We start from the raw sequence: 21,417 nt of genomic DNA, 5'->3' as shown, positions 1-21,417 counted from the left end.
CTGGATATCTTCTGTTGTCTCAAAATGGAGAAAAGGATCAGTTTGCCCCTCAGTAGTAAGAGAGAGATCACTTTTCCTTTATATTTCTTAGACTCTTTGCAGCATTCAGTTATGTGCCACCTTATCCTGTGCTGTATCACTATACTCCAAAGTAAAAATTTGATGTGATCATTGTCTTTTTTACCATTTTTTGATATTTAAGCTTTCCTTTTTCTTCTCTATCAACCTTTTGTTCTTTCTCCCTCTGAAGGCTGCCAGCTTAGTCCATGGTTACTACCTCTCCTTGCCTTCTCTAGAGATACAATGGAAATTCCTTAGGAAATGAGATGTGGAAATTTCCTTTGCTGCTATGTCTCTCATTGCTTTTTAACTGCCTTTTAGAATATTGAGCCATTCTTCTCCCCATCCCAACAATGCCTCTTATATTTACTTATAATTAAAAAAAAATTCTTCCAAATTCCCGTAATGTAGCCTAACAACACATTTTGTAATGCTTTGATCTGTTAAGAGTAATGTTTCCATTATTTTGTGCACTCTAGCTATTTATTTATCAGTCCTGGCCATTTATAGGCAGCAGAACAGCTGACTTTAGCTGACTATTACAGCTGGGGTTTCATTCCTTTTCTAAATCAAACTGTCATCCTTGAGATAGGTGAGGCTCCCCTCTTTTTAAAAGGAAGAATCCATGAAACTTCTATTGAATGTGAAATGCAGCTTGGGAGACCAGAAACAAATTGCTGCTGTGACCATCGCAATACTCATTTTCCTCCTCACTGTTTCATAATCAACAAAATTTGCCCCTTAAGGTAGGACTCAAGCAAATCAGGGACTCAAAACTAGTTAAACAAGGCAGTTAGAACAGATATGTACCTGTAAGTGTTGGAAGCAGCAAAACTTACTAAAGATATGCCTTTACCTGTTAATCCTGCCTGCAGGAACAAGGGGGATGTTGGTCCTGTGTATCCTCTGCTGATATTCTGTGGTATTCTATAACATTCTGCTTATTTCACAATAAGTTAATGAGCCTACTGTGTTGCAACTCTACCCCAGAGCTGCTTAATTCATTGTGCTGGCAAGTGTACTGTTTGCTGGGATGATAAATATCAGCAGACCTCCCAGGTCACCAGGGTTTGTGACATGACCTGTGATTGTAGTCAGGGCAGAGTCTGGGACTAGCATGAGTTTATCCCTGCCAGACTCTGTCTTGTGACCAAGGCACCTCAGGGACATTTAAATAAAGGCCTTCATCCCTTTAGGTCCCTACAGCTAGTCACTTGTTCATCCCTCTTTTTCCCTACCAGAAGCTATTCCCCATGATGATCCTATACCATCTCTTCCACTAACAGTGTGAGTACAGTTAATAGGGTGATTTCCCCTGGAAAAGAAAAAGGCCTTAGAAGGTGCATGTGCTTATGTTGGCTGTTTTACTTTGACAATTATTATATTTGGATTTGACTCTTCTAGGCTGAGTCATTCAGTTCACTCTTACTCCTTTCCTAAAGATTGGGTAGCCTGGGAAGTGAGTCCTATCACACTCATGCCCCACATCACCAGTTACGGAATTTTGCTCTGGACATCAGCATCTGAGATCTAGGAGAACAGAAGATTTCACTGTAGGATGCTCTGTGCAGAGTGCCTTTGTTCTGCCAGTGCAAGAGATCTTTTCATCCTCCCTGACCAGTCAAGACTAGTCAAGATTCAGGAAGTGAAGCAGAATGGATAGTGAAAATTAACATGTTAGTCCATAACATATCCTGTCCTCAGATAGAAGACAAACTAAACAAATCACAGAACCCACCAAAAAAATCCAAAGCTAGCATAAAAATGAGGCATAAATGGTTGTTCTGTTATAAAATACCTCATCACTAACAAAATAATAGAAAAAAGGCCTTATTTTCTGTGTGCAGAGAGGAGATATACCTTGTGATACAAAGCACTTGGGATGTGAAGGAAGTCTTAATAGATGACTTGCTTTGATTAAGTCAGCCTGTGAACTTTGAGCACTTATTTCTTAGGCAATCTTCAAAGACTGCATTCTCTCCAGATGCCTCAGAGTCAGGCCTTTACACAAAATGTACTTGTCTTTGTATTGAAGAGTTGTTTGCACTACAGTAATTCTTGGTTTCTCAGCTTACTGAAACCCTCATTACTGCCTGTTCTCAGTTGTTACTACCATTAATTTTCCATTTTTTTGAGTTCTGCATGATTTCCTCTGGCTTTCAGAGCTATGCTCATCTCTGCACACAAATAGGGTCTCAGTTCTTCTCTATCTGAAGGAAATAATTACTGTGCTTACAGCTCTGATGCCCCTCAGACATCATTAATGCCTAAGGAAATTTCAGATGCATGGGCCAAGACAAACTATTCCCTATCACACAGTCACCCCGACACAGTAAGGTTTTTGACATTTTTGTTGCGAAGCCTCCGTACCGTGGTCTGTGTCCGGCACTGACACAGCTGTAGTGTCAAAGTGCAAATGCCTGACATTCTTCAGTGCACTTATCCTCATGAGGAATACATTTCTGATGCAGTGAAGTCCCTTCTCCCTGCTTGTAGATGGGAAGTGAGGTCTCCAGAGAGTGAGATTTAAAAGTTTCATCCCCGTACAGATTTGTTTATCCCTCCTGCCTGTAGAGAGACGCTTAATAACTGCAGGAGCTAGAACATCTAAACATGAGTTAGAACCTGTCCTGAATTTCTTACTGAAAGCTGCAGAGGAAGTAGTTTATAATTCAGGAACTGGCCATAAGTGATTTGTAGTCCAAAATATTACTGAAGGTGTTGGTTAATTTTCCACCTTATCATACTTGTTTCTAAAGGCAGCTGATGTATTCTGTACTCAGAAGAAAGATTTCATTTCCCTTGCATTTACTGGTAAAAGACCAAGAAGGTACATCTGATTCCAAAAAGAAGTTAGAAAGACAATCAGTCCATCGTTTGAAAAGTTATCAAAAAGAATAATTGTGGTTTTATTGGGTTGTTTCCTCTTACAATTGCTTGGGCTCCAGGCAGAGAATATGCACTTGGCAGTGAGAGACAGCTTCTCCTACTGCACTGTCATTATAAGTCAATGACTAACTGGAGATGCATAAATAAATAGACAGACAAGATTGGTAAAGACAAGATGACCCTAAAGAAGCAGCTGAGGACTGTAGATTAAAGTCCTCAGCACTTCTAGCACACCTTGAAAACTGATCACTGTACATTTATAATATTTGCATTCAAACTGAACCACACTGTAACCTGAAGCTAGGCAATAAATCAACTCTGGCTACAGCAATAATTTTCAAGATTAAACCACTTAGCCACTTTGCTTCCTTTAGAGGTAGATTTTAAAAGCAGAAGCAAGGCAGAGATTTCTGGGCTCCAGTATGAAGGTTTGCACAGGAACATGAACTTCATGGTGCAGTTTTGAACACTATTGAAAGGACTGGGGAAATTTGCAAGCATCAGTTTCATGACTGTGCCACATCAATATTTCCTGAGCAAAAAGAGATGGAAAACCTGATTTATTGCTGATAATAAGATCAAGATTGGGCAAACTGGGATTTTTTGGAGAGTTGTCAGAGAGTCTAGGTATTATTTATATTAAATGCTGTTCACAAAAAATACAGCAGCACAGCAACACTTCTCCTTTATGGGTGCCCATGCTAAATATGGCTTCTCAAGTGAACAGTAAAGTTAATTTAATAAGTTCCATAAATAAACCTGTAAGTTCTCAGCTGGAAGCAAAGAAAGTTGTATGAGAAAGGAAGCTCTTGACTGGCTGTTGAATGGGGACTGTTGCATTAGGGATTTTGTTAGATGGCACATACATAATGTGCCTTTAAAACTGGTTAAAATAATACAGAGAATGTTTAGCTTATTTTAAGACATGAATACAAACAGTTTTTGACAGGAAAATAAAAATTATAAACAAACAAAATGAAAACAAAAACATACCCAACTCAAAATCACACTCCAGAGAAGTTAGTAGTTCTTTTCAGATAAAGCTCAGATGTCATACATATGTCAACTGCAGGGAGAAATATTAGGATGAACCTGTGAATTAAAGCTTCTATAGTTTTGTGTGCCTAGTCTTGCAAGTCAGTGAAATTTTCAGAAATCAACTACTGGATTAATACAGTAATAATCTTATAACTTGCTGATGAATGACCTTCAAAAGCTGTGTAAAAAGAGTATGGTAAGAAACTGGCTTGCAACCATTTGCTAGAGAGATTCTTTTTGAAACTGATTCTTCAAACAAATTCCAAGAGGTCCAGTTTTATGTGGGCTTTTTTTTTTTTTTTTTTTTTTTTTTTTTTTTTTTTTTTTTTTTTTCCCAGAGGAAGCATGGTGGGAATATCAGCCTTTCTGTCTTGCTAGTGAAAGAAAAACAAACAAACAAATCCCTCTTATTTGTATTCTTTGGCACTAAAAGACATGGTAAGAGAAAGCCCTTATTCCTCTGCTATTCTTTTCACTGATGCCATCCTAGTCTCAACCTGTCCATGCATTCCCCTCCTGTTTCTTATTCAGAATATGCATAGTCTGGCTAGCCTACAACTTAATTATCAATTGTCACTGTTCATTTGTTTTCTTGGTGCTCTTTTCCATCCACATTTCTTCCCCTTTGACAATCATAACATCTAGGTTTCCCTTTTTTATTGTTTTATGGTTCCCATATCCCGGAACTCTCTCACATTCATGCAGCATCTTCATTCCCTGGAATCTCTATATCAGTCTTTTTCTTGGTATTCCTAGTTTCAATTTTACAGTAAGCCTGCTTCCCCACAAGAAAAACACAGCACTTCAAGAACCGAACCTTCTTTTCCCTTAGGGATAACAGGCAGTGAGCTTTTTTTATCAGTCTCCCATGCAAATCTAAATCTATGTTTCAGAACCTAGAAATCAGTGCAAAAGAAGGCAATGAAAAATCATACATGTGAGATTTGAAATGCAGTTACAAATGTCCACATTCAGTGACTTTTCTCCCCTTCTAGTGATGCTTCTGATGATAGTTCAATGGAATTCGGATGCTACAAGAGCATGTACAGACAAATCTAGTAATTTCCATAAGATTAATATGCTGTAAGGCAAATACTCCCTTACCTTAACGTGAGCTAAAACAAGTTTTATCCCGGGGAATTTTCATAGCATCTGGCAATACTGTTGAGAGGAGATGGGTAAGCAAAACCCTGTAACAATTATGTTAATAGCAGAGACTCAATCTGAAATGAAGAGATGAACAGTTGTTCTTGATGTTGTCCTTTGGGATCATCATGTGCACTCTTTAAATCAAGTTGAACGTGTTCACTATGTTTGCTATTAACAACAATATCTGATTAACAATATTACTGCCCCTATATTGTTTCCTTATTTCAGAACTTCATTTCCTCCATATATTATTGTTTCTGTTTGGTTAGATATTCAAATTTGGCATGTTTTCCTTTAACCACATCCATGGTAGAGGTTCAATGTAATGTAAATGGTGATTAAGTGAGCCAGGGAATGTCGTTTAGGTGCAATACAAAGCCATGAAGGAGTATTGCAAAAGGATTACTTAGCTCTTTCATTAGAAAGACATCTGTCTTCCTTTAGATTAATTAATCTTAATTTAGTAGGTATTATGCAGGTACTTGCGATTTTCATGGATATTTGACCAACTGGTTTCCAGCCTGAAAAATGAGATCCAAATCCCACCAGTTATAAAACCTTTATATTGATTTCAGTAGGTTTAGATAGAGCCACAAACCCACACAGCCAGGAAGGCAGTTGCAAATGCAGGGGAAAGTACTACAATGACAAATACAGTTCAGACTGGCACTACACTCTGCAGCTGCTCAGATCTTCTCTGAGAAGTGTACAATCTGTGCAGTAAGAGTTTCTAAAGGCATAAAGAAATAATTCAGCAAGCTGTTGAACTCAACTCCAGGTCTTGTCATGGAAGGTAAAGATGGACTGGAAGCTTATGGCTGGCTAGGCAGTATGAATCATAAACTGGCTGTGCTCATTAACACTTAAAAGAAGCCAATACGAGTTCTGTCAGTTCCTTCTGAAAGCTTAAAAATCTGTGCTTTAAGATTCTCTCTCAGAAACCTGAGAAATAAGGCACAGAAGAATAAGAAGTAACTGTACCACTGAAAGTGATTTGGACAAACATTAATAAGAGGATAAAGAAACACAGTAAAACAATAAATTAGTCAGAGACAAAAAATTATTCTACAAAGTAAGTTATGTCAATATTGCTGACCTTCTCACATGTCCATGGCAGCTGTCCAAACATAGAATAACATCCTTATCCAAGCTAAGAAGTATCTGAAATAATCAGTCTTTGCAGTATGTGGAACTCCAGGGCATGCATTGCCGGGTAAAAGGCAGCTTTTGTTATTTGTGTTGCTACTCTTCAACTCTACCACCACTCCTGCTGCCTTCCTACCCACATCTGTCATCATTGCCAGAGAAATTTTCCAGCTGCTGTTGGTCTTCAGCCTGTGAGCTCTTTTGGGTCTTCTGGGAGACTACTTCTGCACTTCACTTGTGCAGGAAATATGACTTTACCTTTCAAAAATGGACAATATTGGCTATGATTTTTACTTGTCTCAAGATCTTCCACCTTCCTATTTCTGGCTGCAGCCAGAATCAGAGCAACATTTGCCTGTAGGAATATTTGTCAAATATTTCATTTCTGGAAGTTTCCAGACATGGCTTGCAGTCCATCAATCACTTCAACTTTGTAATTTGTTGTGGTTTGTTTTGTTTTGTTTTGTTTTGTTTTTTCTTTTTCTTTAATAGAAGTATTCTAAGTTATTGCACATCTTGCATGTAAATGAGGTCTGGTTCAGCTGTTCATTTTCCCTCTTTCTCAACAGGTGCCAAATGAGGACTCTTCTTTCAGACAAGTCCCTGCCCACCCTGAGTGCTTTGGTAGCTATAAAGTATATATACTTCCATTTACTATGAACTGAAGAACATCTCCAGTGAGGAGAAGAGTGAACTGAAATTTCCTTTCAACATTGCATTTGTTTTCTAGTAAATTTTAGATAAGTATTTCTGAAGTAATTTTCTGAGTAATAGAATACAAGGTAATAGTGTGATTTGAACCTCATTCTGCTAAACACATACACTATCTACTTTCAATTACTTTGATTGCTTGATACCCAACACATAAATTCAGGAGTCTAAATTCTCTATAGCAGCCTGTGGAGGAATCTAGGCACTTTTGGATGGTTATTCTTAGCACATAAATTAGATAAATAAATTCAGAGTATGTGGCCACAACTTCTAAAATCTACAGATCAAAAAGAAAGGTCTCCATGACTGTGTGAGGGATGTATAGCTCAGAGAGAATGTGGTTCAAAGCAACACAAGTGTCTCCACCAGGTCAAAAATACTCTTTATTAGCTCTAGTTTAACAACAAGTTTGGACCTCATCTGCCTTGCACAGAGAAACTACCATTCAAGTCTGTGCTCTCTTTGGTGTTTTGGATGGACTTTTTGCCTTTAGCATAACACAGCACAGTGCAAATGCAAAGCCTAGCATGTGCCTTGGTGCTGCATTCAAGACAGCACTTTCTCCTAGAAGCCAGAAACTGCTGAGACTTGGGTACAATAAATAGGAGTATAGACTGTGTCTTCCCAGGAAAAAACATAGTAGATAATGTTTTCTTTAGGGGCCAGCCCTGAAGAAATCAGCATTGCTCTCGCAGCCTCTGGCTTGTTGCTGCGCTCAGCACTGTGCTAGAGCCCAGCCAGGTCCAGGTGTTCACATGGGTTTGCACTGAACCCAACAAGCTTCTGGGACTCAGAGATCTGTGGGGTGGGGGGTATTTGTACTGCCCAGCAGCCCTGGTCTTCACAGTGAGACCAGGAGACACCTGACCTGGATGGGCTTGCTGGGAAACCAGATTGCATCTGCCAGAATGGTTTTTTCTGTGTGTTTTGCTGCAGAACAGTGGCAACACTGGTCCCTGAGGTAAAGTGGTGTGAGAAACAGTAGAACTGTGTTTGTGCCAAACCTTAACAGTCTTTCCATAACTTGCATAAATAATCTGGAATCCAGATAATTGATATTTGACTGTTGTAAGAAATACAGATTCTAGAAGTTTTCAGGATATTAGACAAAAAACAAACCATGAGGGTAGACAAAATATTAATTTTAAAAAATTACTTTTGTAAAAACAAAAGCAAAAACCAGGAAAAAAACTCTTTAAAGTACCATTATCGAAGGTAAAATATTAAAAGGATTAATTAATGAATCTTCAAATAAAAGAGGATATGAAACAAAGTTCTGACAGACCAGTTTGTGTAAAAACATTTTCTTTCTAATTAAGCATTTATAATCTTTTACAAACAAGTGGATTTTTTATGGAAGTGAAAAGTGCCACTACCTAGATGCTGCCATGATTCCTCCAAGGAAAATGAAAATATTTTTATTCTTCACATTAGTTTAACACAGAAAAAAAACTTAAATAAAGTATGTTTTTGACCTCTGCTTGTATAATTAGTATATAGACACTAATCACAGTAGCTTCTTTAAGTTTTCTGAATGTGTTTTGGTGTTATACATTAGTAGATTGACATAATGACATTTGTAGGGTACGTAAGTAAACAATTCAACTTGAGTGGCACACCCTGTCCCTTGGAAGGAATTGCAGTACTATTTTCCCATGAAACTTGTGTGTATATAAAGGAAAGAACTGCATGCATTATTTCAAGGGATGAGGTTAACAATAGGAATTTAAACAGATAGCTATAAACTTAGTAAAGTGAGGATTAGTACAGACTGTGGTGCATATTGATTCCAGACTGCAGATTTGTGGATTTTCATTTTATACTAGGTAAACAACCACACTGGACCACTAATGATATGCTGCCTCCTTTCTGGGTCCCCAGCCCAAGACAGCCACAGTCTGCATTTCATAGATGCGGACAAGTCAGTGCAGCTGAAGCCAGCAGATGCCATGAGTGACTGGTGGCCATCAGACAAGTTCCAGGCATCTCCAGTGAAGCATACAGGTAATGAAAAGTTTAGAGGCTGCTTTTGTAAATGTGGGAGTTAAACTTATGGAGTGTAAACTTATGGAGCTTACAAAATATCATATCTGGGAGATGAGATGGCTAATTCATTTGTGTTTGTAGGGTGCTCTGATCTAAGGTAACAAGCACAGAAGAAAATAACTGTTTTAAGTGTTGACATAAGGTATAGCTTACATACAATAAGCAAGGTAAAGTCACACTATGACTCAGAGCAACCAAAACATATATTATATGACATTGTGTTACCTATTCAGCGCTTTGCATTTGCAACACAGAAGTACCTTCTCTAGGGGACAAAGGATGAGGTCCAAGTGTCTTCCTCTGAGCATCTAAGTGACTTTTTCAGCTGAATAATAGTACTCGTATTTTGCCAAACCACATTCTGTATCACTATAACACACTGGATGACATAAAGGCTAAACAGACTTAATTTTGCCATTTCTACTGTTACTTAACTTTCACCATTCAGTGTAAGTAGCCAGTATTACATAGACAACAGAGCTACACCCTTACATCTCTTATCTAAAATGCTGCACAGTTAACACTAGCTGCCTAATTAATGTACCTTTACATCATATAGTAATTTCAATTAATTTTAATTATATTACTATATAATCAATAAACAGCATGTAATATATATAATATGCAATATTAACATATTGAACATTTAATATTATTTTAGTTTTTGTAGAAACATATTGATATAATTTATAGGTCTAACTCAATGCAAAACATTATTTTGTATGTTGCTGTTTCCTCAAAAACCACTTTCCCACTGGAATACACACTTCACAGCACTGGAGACATGTATGTTCAATTAATTTTACTGTTCTGCTTATACCAATGATTATTTGAGGGTGTTAAAGGGATCTTAATTTAAAGGCAGAAAAAGCATCCGGAGAACTATTAGAGATAATAGCTAAAAGGACTTGTGACCAAATGACTTGTCCTCTGAGCTTCAAAAGTTGCACAGAATTGGAGGCAACCACCTAGAGAAAAGTAATAGTGTTACAGAGACCAAAGAATACATAGTCCAAGTCTATCAGACTATCCCTAGTCTATTCAAATGTAAAGGTGATGTACTAAAATCAGTTCATCATGTCTACATGGCTGTACTGCTTCAGTGGGTGTATATTGCACTGAGGTGGGGGACAAAGTAGGTTTTTATTCTGTGCAACTAGATCCTAAAATGGAGGGTTATTTACCACTGACAGGTTCTTTAGAAAATGTTCCCCATACAGACATTCATAGCGTGGGCAAGCTTATTTAGAGCTATTTGACCTAGAATAATGTTAGCCTTCCCAGGACTCAGAGGCTGCCTGTCCAGGCCTTTCTTTGCTCTCTCTAACCTCCTCTTTGAACACAATCCTCTTTGAATCACCTTCTCATGCAAGAGTCAACTGACAAGGCTTTGAAAATAAAGTCTATTCAAATTAATAGTTCTTAACATATCTTATATATATGTCAGTTTCATACTATGAACAAGTACTGCCCATTTATACCTAAACCTCAGATATTGCCCAAATTTTGCAATCCTTTTGATGAAGCCAAATTCTGGTCTTGTAATATCCAGATGAGCTTGTATGAATATTCAGTAACAATGCACCTATAACCACACAAAATATTAGTCCCTGGTGAAACCAGAAGAGGGACTTTTAAAATAGCTATTTTTTTTTTAAGTACTTCAGTTTCAAAGACTATATTTAAACTTTTTCCCAATTTTCCAAGGTTCAGAAGAAAAGTTAGTGTATGTATGCCATTTATACTGCTTTTATAATTATTAAAGCAACATTATTGATCATATTGTATATAAAAAAGAAATATTCATTGGTTTTTTATTTTTCATTAGCATGTGTTACAGAAAGGACTTGTATTTCTTTTCCAGAAATCATTTTGAGACAACTTCAGAATCAACATACTGGTGTATAAGTGGCACTAAACTGCACCCTTGAGATGACTGGGATTTTTGACATATGAACACATTCTTTCTTGCAAGAGTTTGCTTGAGTGGTAGTTGTATTGATGTAATAAAAGAAATGCAAGACCAACCAAGGCATGAGTATTTATTCACAATTACTCTCTATTCAATTGCAGCCATAATTATTGTCATAACAATTCTCAAGGCACTGGAACAATTGCAGCACAAATTAAAAGAGGAATCCAAAAGGGTTCCTGCAGCTCACAGAGATGATTGCCATATTCTGTTATTTAAACTTGCATTTATCAATCCCTTGAATGTTACACCTACTACATGGCAAAACATTCAAATTCTGACAAATTAATATTTTTACACAGTGTTTGAAAAAGGACCTTTTCAGGCTGATAGTAGGACAAAAGATTTTATGTACTGCTAATCAAGTGTATCACTAGGATTTTATGAATAAATTAGAATGCACATTTTGTCATCTCACTTTCTATCATTTTGAGAGTACTGCAGAAAAGTCTTCTTGTCTAGGAGCTCAAATGACCACAAGCAATAAACCAAGCCATAGCAAAGCAGATTAGGGCTCCTATTACTGTCTTGTCTGCATAACCTACACTGTGCATAGCGTGGCGTAAGAAATGCTACAGACATCAGCAAAGTATCACACTTAAGTATATAAGCCAAGATGATTTGCATACAATGTTTAAAGACAGAATTTTTTGTAAGGTGTGACGTGGTGACTTGGTGACTCTTTTGGAGATATGTGTGTTTTCATTCTCTTGCCTTGTGTGCCGTGCTCAGTGCTGTGCAATGCATGTCAGGGCCTGACTCTGCGCAGGAGGAGCAGGGGAGCTGAGCTGCCCAATGGACAATTACTGCTGCCAGAGAGAGTAAGCCAAAGGTATGGCTTTCTTCCTGGCTGGAAATTTCTCAGTAGAGAAAATTTAAAAGTCAAACTGTGGTTAGCACCATGATAGTACTCACTAGAAACAAATGCTAGCAATAAGTCAAAATACAGCCTAGGGCTTAGGTTCCTGCCTAAGCAGGAATGCCTAAGGCATTCATACCAGCAGACTCCCCCACTTCATAGGCTCTCTTCTGGCTGTCAGTGAAGAAATGAAGATGCCTTGTTTGGGTGAAAGAGTTCTGCCTCCAAGGAGGCAGAGGCTTCATGAAGCATTAAGCAGAACAATCCATCACTGCTATAAAACTCTAACATAGATTATGTTTTTTGAGTACTTAAGGTATTGTCTGGACATGTTTTGGAGCTGTCTTATACTCTTACACAACACAAAGGTCTTCACATTATATGCTTGATATTTCAAAAAAAATTTAAAATTAATGCTTCTGTTTCTATAATGGGCATGTTCATATTTTTATGTGTTAGAATAAGTTCAAGGAAACTTTGGACATTATTTTAAGTGGCATGATTTTCTATTACTCTATCTATTGCTTGAAATAGTCATGTTATTTTGTGCATGGATTGGATACAGAGAAGAGACATTTTTGATCCTGTTATATATTTTTTTGTGTGTGTGAGCCTTCTCAGCTCTGCAGCCACACTGGAACCAATTACTCCAAGTGTCTGAATTTAAAAGATTAAATTTTGCATATTCATAGTCTTAGGAAGAAGTGGAGGTCATCAGGAGGATGATAAATGTTGCTTATTATGAGAACAGGTAACATTTAATCTAATGACAGCACAAATACAAATGAACTAAACCATAGCTCTGAGTGAAAGCTTCAGTTGCAGCTGGAGACACTTTTGAATTAGATAAAGTAAGCAAGAAAATCCATGTTTTGAAGATTAGTCACGGGTTAGTATAACATTATTTCCTGAATATTCAGGCAAAATTTAAAATATTATTTCCCCTAGAATTAGAAAATTGTAAAATATTTAATTTAGGGTGACTAATACATGTTATTTTTATGTAAAACTAACTAAAAAGGCACTTTGTTTAGCCTAAAAATGAACCTAAAAAATGAAATTTTCAATTAAACCCCTTTAATTGGTGCTTTCTTTGTGATATCCTGCCACAGTTGCATTGCTTTCCTTATCATTGCCAGTAGATAGAAATGTTCTTGTCCAGAAATGACATGGGCATCTATTGTTCTCTTCAGTCTGTTCCATTATTTTCTCTGATTCTCCTATTACATTGTTTCTGGATTATGTCTTAGCTCCTGATTCATCGCAAATAGAGTCAGAGACTTTGAGATTCTTGGGGTCCACATCATCAGGGTCTTTTCTCAGTCATTTTATTCTTAGCAATGGAATAAATGGATAGTTTATATTAGCAAAAGATAGAACTTCATTGGCACCAATAGCTACATAGTGATGAAAAAATCAAGAGCATTAATTTGTTCTGGCATTGTATAGAGAGAGAGAGAGAGAGATAGAGATAGAACAAAATGGCATCAGATGCTTAAATACCACAGATAAGATTTAGGCAGAAAAATGGCTTAATAATCAGTCACTATTTTTTCCTCCCAGAAAGCTGACATATAATGTTTCTCTACTATCTCTATTAACTTCCTATTCCAAAATGGAAGCAAATGTTCAATTTTAGTTTAGACTGAAAAGTTTGGTTTTTGCTAAATTTTCTGCTCCCATTTGTCTCCTCTCATTTCGTTGCATACATTCATTTTTAAATTATATATAAATTTTAATATTTAACAAGTAAAATAGGATTAAACAGCTTAACAAAGCACTTAAGAGAAGTCTAAACATTGTGAGTTTTTCTTTTGATGGGTACTCCTGTTTCAGAACTAATGACTTCTAAGAGCAAAATTAGCAGAGGATTGATTAAAAAAAATATTTAATATAGCAAATAGGAAACTCCTGATTTTTAACGTAGTTGCTTGTGTGACTTTGCATCAATCATTGCTCACTGTGGACCCCCTTCCTCTGCTTATTACACAAGATTTGTAGGGCAGGGACTGCTTTCTACCCCATGATTTTATGTCTGAAATGCTTCTGTCTGCATCAATGCCACATTGGATGCAGGTGGTTACTAATGATTGACCTTACAGTTTGGGGTGTCTGAGTTTTCTGAGCCCAAGCACCCCAAATCAGTCAGAACCAAGGACTTACTGGATATCAGGTTTTCTAACTTGCTAAGATAACTGAAGAAGCCCATACTAGGACATCCAAGGCATTAGCCATTTTAGTTATGAAATAAAATAATGTTGCCACTTAGTGAAAAATGCCATAAACTTGCTGAACACTACAAGTTTATTTCTAATAGTCTTGCATTCTGTTGGCTTGTAGTTAAAATAAACTGGGATTTACAATTTTGATGCAAATTATTTTGCTCTGGAAAAAGTAATTTATTATTAATGTTATGAGGCAATAACCAAACTATCATAAGTGTTTAAGTTCTTATTCTAGCCACTAAATACCTGATTATTGATTCACAAAGTAACCTGAATATCATAATCTTATACAACTACCTTTTTCAAGTAGCTAGTAAGCTCTGGGAAAATATTCAGTATCCCTTCCAAACCTCAGCTAAATAAAGTATGTGGTAATTTAAGGATTCATAGCTGAATCATTCTGATTCTGGCATACTCAAAGCATATTCCTTTTGCTAAGATTTGTGACAAAAATTTCAGGCCATGTGCCTAGAGCCTTGGGAAATGCAGGGTTTTCAGGAGTTCCATTAGGAGATGTACAGATGCAGTGCTGGATCTGCAGAAGCTGCAGATTTGTTTTTACCAGTTTAGCCTCACTGTAGAAAAGACTATAAATAAGGTCAACATACACCACTGAGGTCAGAAATAACTGGAATAGAGCTTGTGGAGTTTTCAAAGGATTTTGTGATTACAAAACCATGACAGTGTTCCTCCATAATTTTTAGTATACTTGTGTAATGTGCAAAATCTCCCAAGGAGTTCACTTTTGTTTTTAAGAAAAATGTCTTACAAAAATAATTAATAATTTATTGGGAGAAACCATAAATAGAGTTACAATTAAAGCTCTGGTAGAATGTAGCTCTTCAGGAATGAGGAATCCCAAATATTTCAGACTTTTTGACTCTTGCAAAAATAAACAATACTGTGGTAAAGTGAACTTAAACTACATTACACCAAAACCAGTTTCAATTTCTGCAGAGTGTCAGTTGTTTGTAACTACAGATAAATAATTTTAATGATTTAACAGTAAATAAATCAAATATAGGTTTGAAGTATTAATTAAAATATTATTTCAATAATTTTTTAAATTAGAAAAATAAAGAAATTAAAGAAATGAAATAAATTTTGAAATTGCTACAAATCAAATATATAATTTTAACATGCCTAAAACAAGCTTCTTTTTTTTTTTTTTTTTTTTTTGTTAATGAATTGATGTATGCCTATGAGCTGATTCTCATTTCTTGAAAAGAAGAAAACTGCCCCAGGATCTTTTATAAAAAGGGCTTAGTACAGAGGAGAGAAAACAAAATTATTAAATTTGTATATACAGATTTTGAAACATTTGGTGTTGATTCAAAATTACATGATCATGCTTTCTTTTATTTTCTAAGAAATCAGAAAATCTTTCCTAATTCTACCCAAGTAAAGGCTCCATTCTCCCATTCTATATCTCAAAAACATTTCTCTTACATGGAAAGAAACACTAGCAGATTATATAAGGCAAAATCTAAGTGTGAAAGAAATCCATTGTCAAGATGGGAAACTTTAGGTCTGAAAAGACTTTATAACCACTCTTTAAATATTAAATTGAACAGACACATTGCAAGACCTTTGTGAAGTCCAGGCAATCTGGTTTTCAGTGTGCAGGGAAACTACATTTTCTGTATACTTCAGGTGAACTCTAAATACTCTACCAATGTTAAAAATGTCTGGACATGCAGCAGAGAAATCAGGGATTTTGCACAGAGCCAAGCAAATCATAGCATTCCCGAACATATCTCATGTTTCAACAGCAACCATTCCTGGAAGAACTGGATTTACTTTATGGCAAGTGTGTCACATCTATGAAGCCCATGGAACTTAGCACAGGCCATGAGATCCCCAGTTCTTGGAACTAACAATGATAGGATCTCCAGAAACTGATTTAGAGAAAAGAGTTTTAAGATTATATGATTAGCAGGTAAGTTACTAAATTTATTGCCTCAAATGCAACATCATCACACCAGCTATTTAACCACTGTTGTGTCAGTGTAAACTGGAATGCAGTTATGAGATAACTAAGAGATTGCTTGTGCTGCCTATCCAGCAGAAAAATGTTATTTCAAATGGTATATGTTCACTTAGTTTTCTTCTCAAAGTTATGCCTCACATCACATTTATATTTTCATTTTTTGCTGCTGATCCTACAATAAACTGTTATGCGGATACATAAAACTGAAATTAATTTTCCAAAAGAAAATTTTCAGTGAAACAACAGCAAAAAAAATTGTAAAAATTAAATTTCAAATTTTGAGGTATGTCACAGAATTATCATGAGAAAAATGGAGTTTAAAGGCCTGGTGTTTCAGCTTCTTGTTTTGCTCTGAAAACTGAAAGTATGTTTTGATCTGCAGAGAACCATTGCATCTTATAAATTTGTTAAAATTTCCTCCCCCAACCACATTTTCTCTTCTCACCGTGCTCAGTGCATTTGGGAAGGAAAGATGGTGTGAGAAGAGAGAGGTGGTCGCAACCTGAGTGCCAACCCGAGCCCAGTCAGCAGCTCAGGCTGGACACGGGGTTTTGTCTGGATAAGCTGCAGGGACAGAGCCCTTCCTGTCTCACCAGGCAAGCCCTGGAGACAAGGCGGAACTTTCCTGACAGGTCCATTGCTTTAGAGATGCTGGTTTCCTGTGCTTTCTCCTGCAGCCTCCAGTGATGAGCACCTGGATTAGGTGGAGGTTTGGTCACCTGAGGCCCTGTAGAAGTCCCCATGCTCCTACCTGGACTAGGCAGCGCCGTGCCAAGCCGACGGCGTGTGTCCCGCGTGTCCGTCCCGCTCCCGCTCCGGCCTGGCGGCTGGAAGCCAGCTGCCGTTCAGGGCCTGCACAGCAACACTGCAGTGCTGCTGGGCCTAAAATAAAAGTGTTCAAAGGGGTAAAGTATGGGCTTGTGGTGTGTTTACATGAGTTCAAGGGTTCCTGGCCAAAGCTGGTTTGCACCTGCATGGCCAGAGCAGGAGTGAGAGAGATATGCCTATCTGCACCTGCCTATGTCAACATGTCCCCTGCATGGCCTTGGAGCAGGGATTGCTTACACAGTGTGACACGAAGCAATTATTTCATTTAAGAGGCCCTTTCTTTGCTTGCTTCTATTTTGTTATGAAGACTTAGAAAAATAAATTATTTCTCTCACAGAATTTATGAACCTCAGCATCTGTGCAATCAGTGCTTGAATAATCTCTGAATAGCAGCAGGAATTTAACTCTCTCATGCAGAGGTGTTGTCTTTGATGCTTTGTTGCTTTGTAACAAAATGTGTCTTTTTCAGAAGCTAAACTTTTCTGATGTGTTATGGATGGACCTTAAATGCTGGCTAACTGATTGGAAAAGTAATTTTGAAGTAAATGGTGTACACGTATTAAGCATTTTTTCTGACAAGGGAGGGCTCATTCTTTAATCGGTCAAATAATTTTATACCTGTGCTCCATCACAAAAAAATGATATTTTGAGAGCACCAAGACTGTGTATCTCCCTAATGCTTGGATCAGAAAAGAAAAAGAAGAGCTGAATTGATCTTCCGCAAGTGTAAAGGACATCAGACATGAACATTTCTAGAAGGTGCTTTCTTGCATTCTGATTGCAGGGTGCAGAGGTGCAGGTAATGCAAAATTCCATGAAGCTACATCTGTGAATGGCATGGGAGAATTTGATCCCGATCCAAGTTGTTTTCAGAACAGTGTTAATTCACATTTGGTTTTTTGTCTTTTGGGTAGTAACAAATGCCTGTATGAGGAGCAGTGTGGCCAGCAGGAGCAGGGAGGTCATTCTTCCCCTGTACTCAGCACTGGTGAGGCCACGCCTTGAGTGCTGTGTCCAGTTCTCACTCCTCAGTTTGGGAAGGATGTTGAGGTGCTTGAGTGCATCCAGAGGAGGCAACGGGGCTGGTGAGGGGCTTGGAACACAAGCCCTGAGAGGAAGGGCTGAGGGAGCTGGGGTTGGTTAGCCTGGAGAAAAGGGGACTCGGAGGTGACGTTATCACTCTCTACAACTCCCTGAAGGGTAACTGTAGTCAGGTGAGGGTTGGTCTCTTTCTCCAGGCAGCCACTGACAGAACCAGAGGACACTTAAGAGGTCTTAAGCTGCACCAAGGGAAATGTAGGTTGGATATTAGGAAAAAGGTTTTTTTGAAAGAGTGATAAAGTACTGGAATGGTCTGCCTGGGGTGGTGGTGGAGTCGCCATCCCTGGAAGTGTAAAAAAAGAGACTGGGTATGGCACTCGCTGCCATGGTTTAGTTGAGGTGTTGGGTCACAGGTTGGACTCAATGATCTTGAAGGTCTCTTGCAACCTAGTGATACTGTGATTCTGTGACTATAGAGTCATAAGATTCTTCCTTCACAACAAAGAGAAGTATTTTGAAGAGGGTTTTGATTTTGGTTTAATGAACACTGTCACAGCTGACTTATATGCAGATTTTTAAAAACAAAATAAAACAAATAAAAAATTCATGTTTTCAACCTGGAGCAGTAAGGTTCTTGTAACAGCCACAGTTTTTCAGAGAAAAACCTGAAGTATAAAAGTTCATTGAAAATATTGTCCACTGATGCAATATTAGTTCATTTGAGCATGGCCTCCACAGAATGTTACTGGGTTGTTGCTAAGAAACACTGATATATGACACCAAATTACATTACTGACATTGAATTTTTACTCCTTTTCATGTTATAGCTTGCTCGAAAACAGCTGCAATTATACCATAAATGGAAGGAAAGCTATCAGCCTCTATTCAGTGCCTTTTGTATTTTACTTACAGGCTGTAGTCCTTATCTTTTTACTATATGCCTATAATGGTCCTATAGTATTTCAGTTAAAAATAATACCAACATTATTGATGATCTGCATCTCCTACACAGTTATCTCAACAATAAAACAAATGTTCTCTTTGATTTTTCACCTAATATGTGCTAAATTGCAGGAAGCTTGGGCTTAGGGTTTCTCTATTTTCCATGTTAATGCGACAATCCATTTTGACCTGCAGGTAATAAAATAAGAAACTCATAGCTAATGTTTTCAGGGTACTTCACTTTTCTCTTGTTTTGATCTATGCAATTGACCAGTTGAAAGCTGAAAAGGAATGGATGATTTTTAGTATGTACTTTAAACCCCTATTCTTTTGTGAAGCATATGGATGTTTCTCTTCTTTAAGAGCCACTCATCCAATAATTGATGTATGACAAATATACACAGCTTGTGCTAGGAAAGTATACTGTCATTTACACAAATACAACTGTTTGATTATTTTTTTAATATAAAAAAAGAGCCTGGTTTCTAAAGCTGGGATCTCAGCCAGCACTGCAGAAATACACAAGTGAAGAGGGAAGTTCTTCCTGAAGGGTTTAAACCCTGAAGAGTCAAAATAGACAAGCTCCCAGAAAAGTGGTGCTAGAGTCATAAAGATTTTGGAAAAGGACTAATGATTTAAACCATATAACCTTTGAGTAGTTTGCTCATCATTTCTGTTCCAAGATTAGTGGGGGTTGATCTATTCAAGAAGGGGAAGAGCAGCTTCAGTCACTGGCTTGGTAAACTGATGAAGAAGGCTTTAAACTATAGTTGCAAGGGGAAGGGACACTCAATCCATTCCACTCCTACCACTTTTCATTTTGATATCAGGACCAGCAAGAGAAGCCCAGAGACTGGAGTAGGATCACAGGTTATCAGGAGAATGGCACAAAGTAATTCTAGCCACTCCAGACAGTAAACTGTCTTCATCAAGGGCAGCTTCTATGGGAATGCACTCAGCATGGGGAATAAACAAGAGTGAGAGACAGCTCACCTTTACCAGGGCTGTGATCTTATCAGCTTCCCCTGTAATGGAATAGCTCAGATGACTGGAGTGTTGCAATGGGTAGATACAGACTCTTTAGGAAGGACAGGAGGAAAAGACAAGGAGGATGTGTCATTCTCCATGTCAGTGATCAGCAGGAGGGCATTGGATCTCCAGCTGGGGATGGGTGATCAGCTGACATATGCAATACTTCACTTTAGTAACTACTAAAATATATGGAGGGATGAAAAAGTAAGCACATCACTCTACCAGGAAAAAAAAATAGTCATTTGCAGGACAGAAAAAAAAAACCATGGAAATGTGTACTCATGTAAAGATCAAAAGAAATCAGTGCATCAGAAATCAGTACATGGAACTGCATGTTAGTTGGCCAAAAATAAGAAAAAAGTACAGAAGGATGGTTGGCATCTGAAGAAAGATGCAAGAGGTGCCGAGGACTATCTCACATTTCAGGAAAGTGGTTAGAACTTTCTGTGGGCTACCAAGACCAAGACGATGATGCAGATCCACATACTCATTTAATCTCTTGGAGGAAAAGGGACCACCTTGCAGTGAAAAGAAAGTGGATGGTCAGGATGAAAACTGCCAGTACATTAATACAAGAAGGGATCTTCCTATAAACATTAATGAAGAAAGGCTTTGGAAACTATAACAGAAAAAAGGAAAATTCACTTTACAGTGACAAGATGAACCTTCCTGAAAAGTACAGCTAAAAAACCAAAAAGTTAAAATAGCAACAATAAAGGCTGAAAATCTACACTTCTCAAGCTTCATGAATACCAAATAGAAGAGTTCCAGGATATCTTCTGAAGACTAGGGAAACATCCAGCAGAACAGAGAATAAAACTAAAGGAATTTAACTCTTCCACCATGACTTTTGGGAAATTCTTGAGAAGTTTGGCTGTAGAAGCAGGTAGACTCGTATTTGCAATCATAAAGCAATAAACCCAGAATATGCTAATGAAATAAAAGAGCCAATTATCAGACCAAATTATCAGACCACATACCATGATATGTGATACATCCAGTCACTTTTTAGACAATAAGATACTATATCACTATATTCAATCTGACGTTACTTATCTTCTCTTTCTTGAAATCTTATTTCCCTTCCTTCTTCTGCTTCATATTGCAAAACTTTCTGCACAGCCACCTTGGTTCCTATCTCCCCATTTCTTTGTCTGAGTGCTGAAAGGCAGCAAAAACTTTATAGCCTTTGTCATAGGCTGAAGTATACTCTGTGTTCTCCTCAGATGTATGTGTTATTACTGAGAATATTCATATCTTCTGGCTTGGAACATCATAGTTGGGTGCATGTGTGCCTTCTGGCAAGGAATTGCTTGTATTGTGATTGCCAGCTGCACAGTGGGGAGGTAAGAGCTTTCTGAACTTTATTGCATTTGTTTTGCCTAGAAAATTAAGACAATCTGCACTGATATAGGCCATTTGCTTTTTTGTCACGTTTTATTACTGCTTCCCTGACTTTGATTATTTATTCCCAAAATTTTCTTCTAGT

General features: G+C 37.5%; 2 protein-coding genes across 4 annotated transcripts in view; one reads left to right on the top strand and one right to left on the bottom strand.

Moving 5' to 3' along the window:
* LOC144248190 (uncharacterized) overlaps nucleotides 1-16,600 on the top strand; it is a 30,868-nt gene extending 14,268 nt beyond the window's left edge. Inside the window, exons 2-4 of the mRNA XM_085567038.1 lie at nucleotides 6,852-6,906; nucleotides 8,875-8,997; nucleotides 10,904-16,600. Coding sequence (XP_085423164.1) covers nucleotides 6,852-6,906; nucleotides 8,875-8,997; nucleotides 10,904-10,947 — 222 coding nt within the window. The 3' untranslated portion in view covers nucleotides 10,948-16,600. The remainder of the gene's footprint in view (nucleotides 1-6,851; nucleotides 6,907-8,874; nucleotides 8,998-10,903) is intronic.
* GHR (growth hormone receptor) overlaps nucleotides 1-16,979 on the bottom strand; it is a 147,102-nt gene extending 130,123 nt beyond the window's left edge. Inside the window, exon 1 of one of the 3 annotated variants that reach the window (XM_021553893.4) lies at nucleotides 16,837-16,979. The gene's annotated coding sequence lies outside the window, so the exon portion shown is untranslated. Of the gene's footprint in view, nucleotides 1-916; nucleotides 1,057-6,232; nucleotides 6,382-16,836 lie in introns of those variants that run through there. The other 2 variants (XM_085567036.1, XM_021553892.4) reach the window with 2 other exon arrangements.
* Between the last annotated feature and the right edge of the window lie 4,438 nt (nucleotides 16,980-21,417).

Source organism: Lonchura striata, chromosome Z (assembly GCF_050655825.1).
Source record: "Lonchura striata isolate lonStrDom1 chromosome Z, ASM5065582v1, whole genome shotgun sequence".
NCBI classification, from domain to species: Eukaryota; Metazoa; Chordata; class Aves; order Passeriformes; family Estrildidae; genus Lonchura; species Lonchura striata.
Note: the sequence above shows the minus strand (reverse complement) of the source record. Positions and strands in the feature narration are given on the sequence as shown.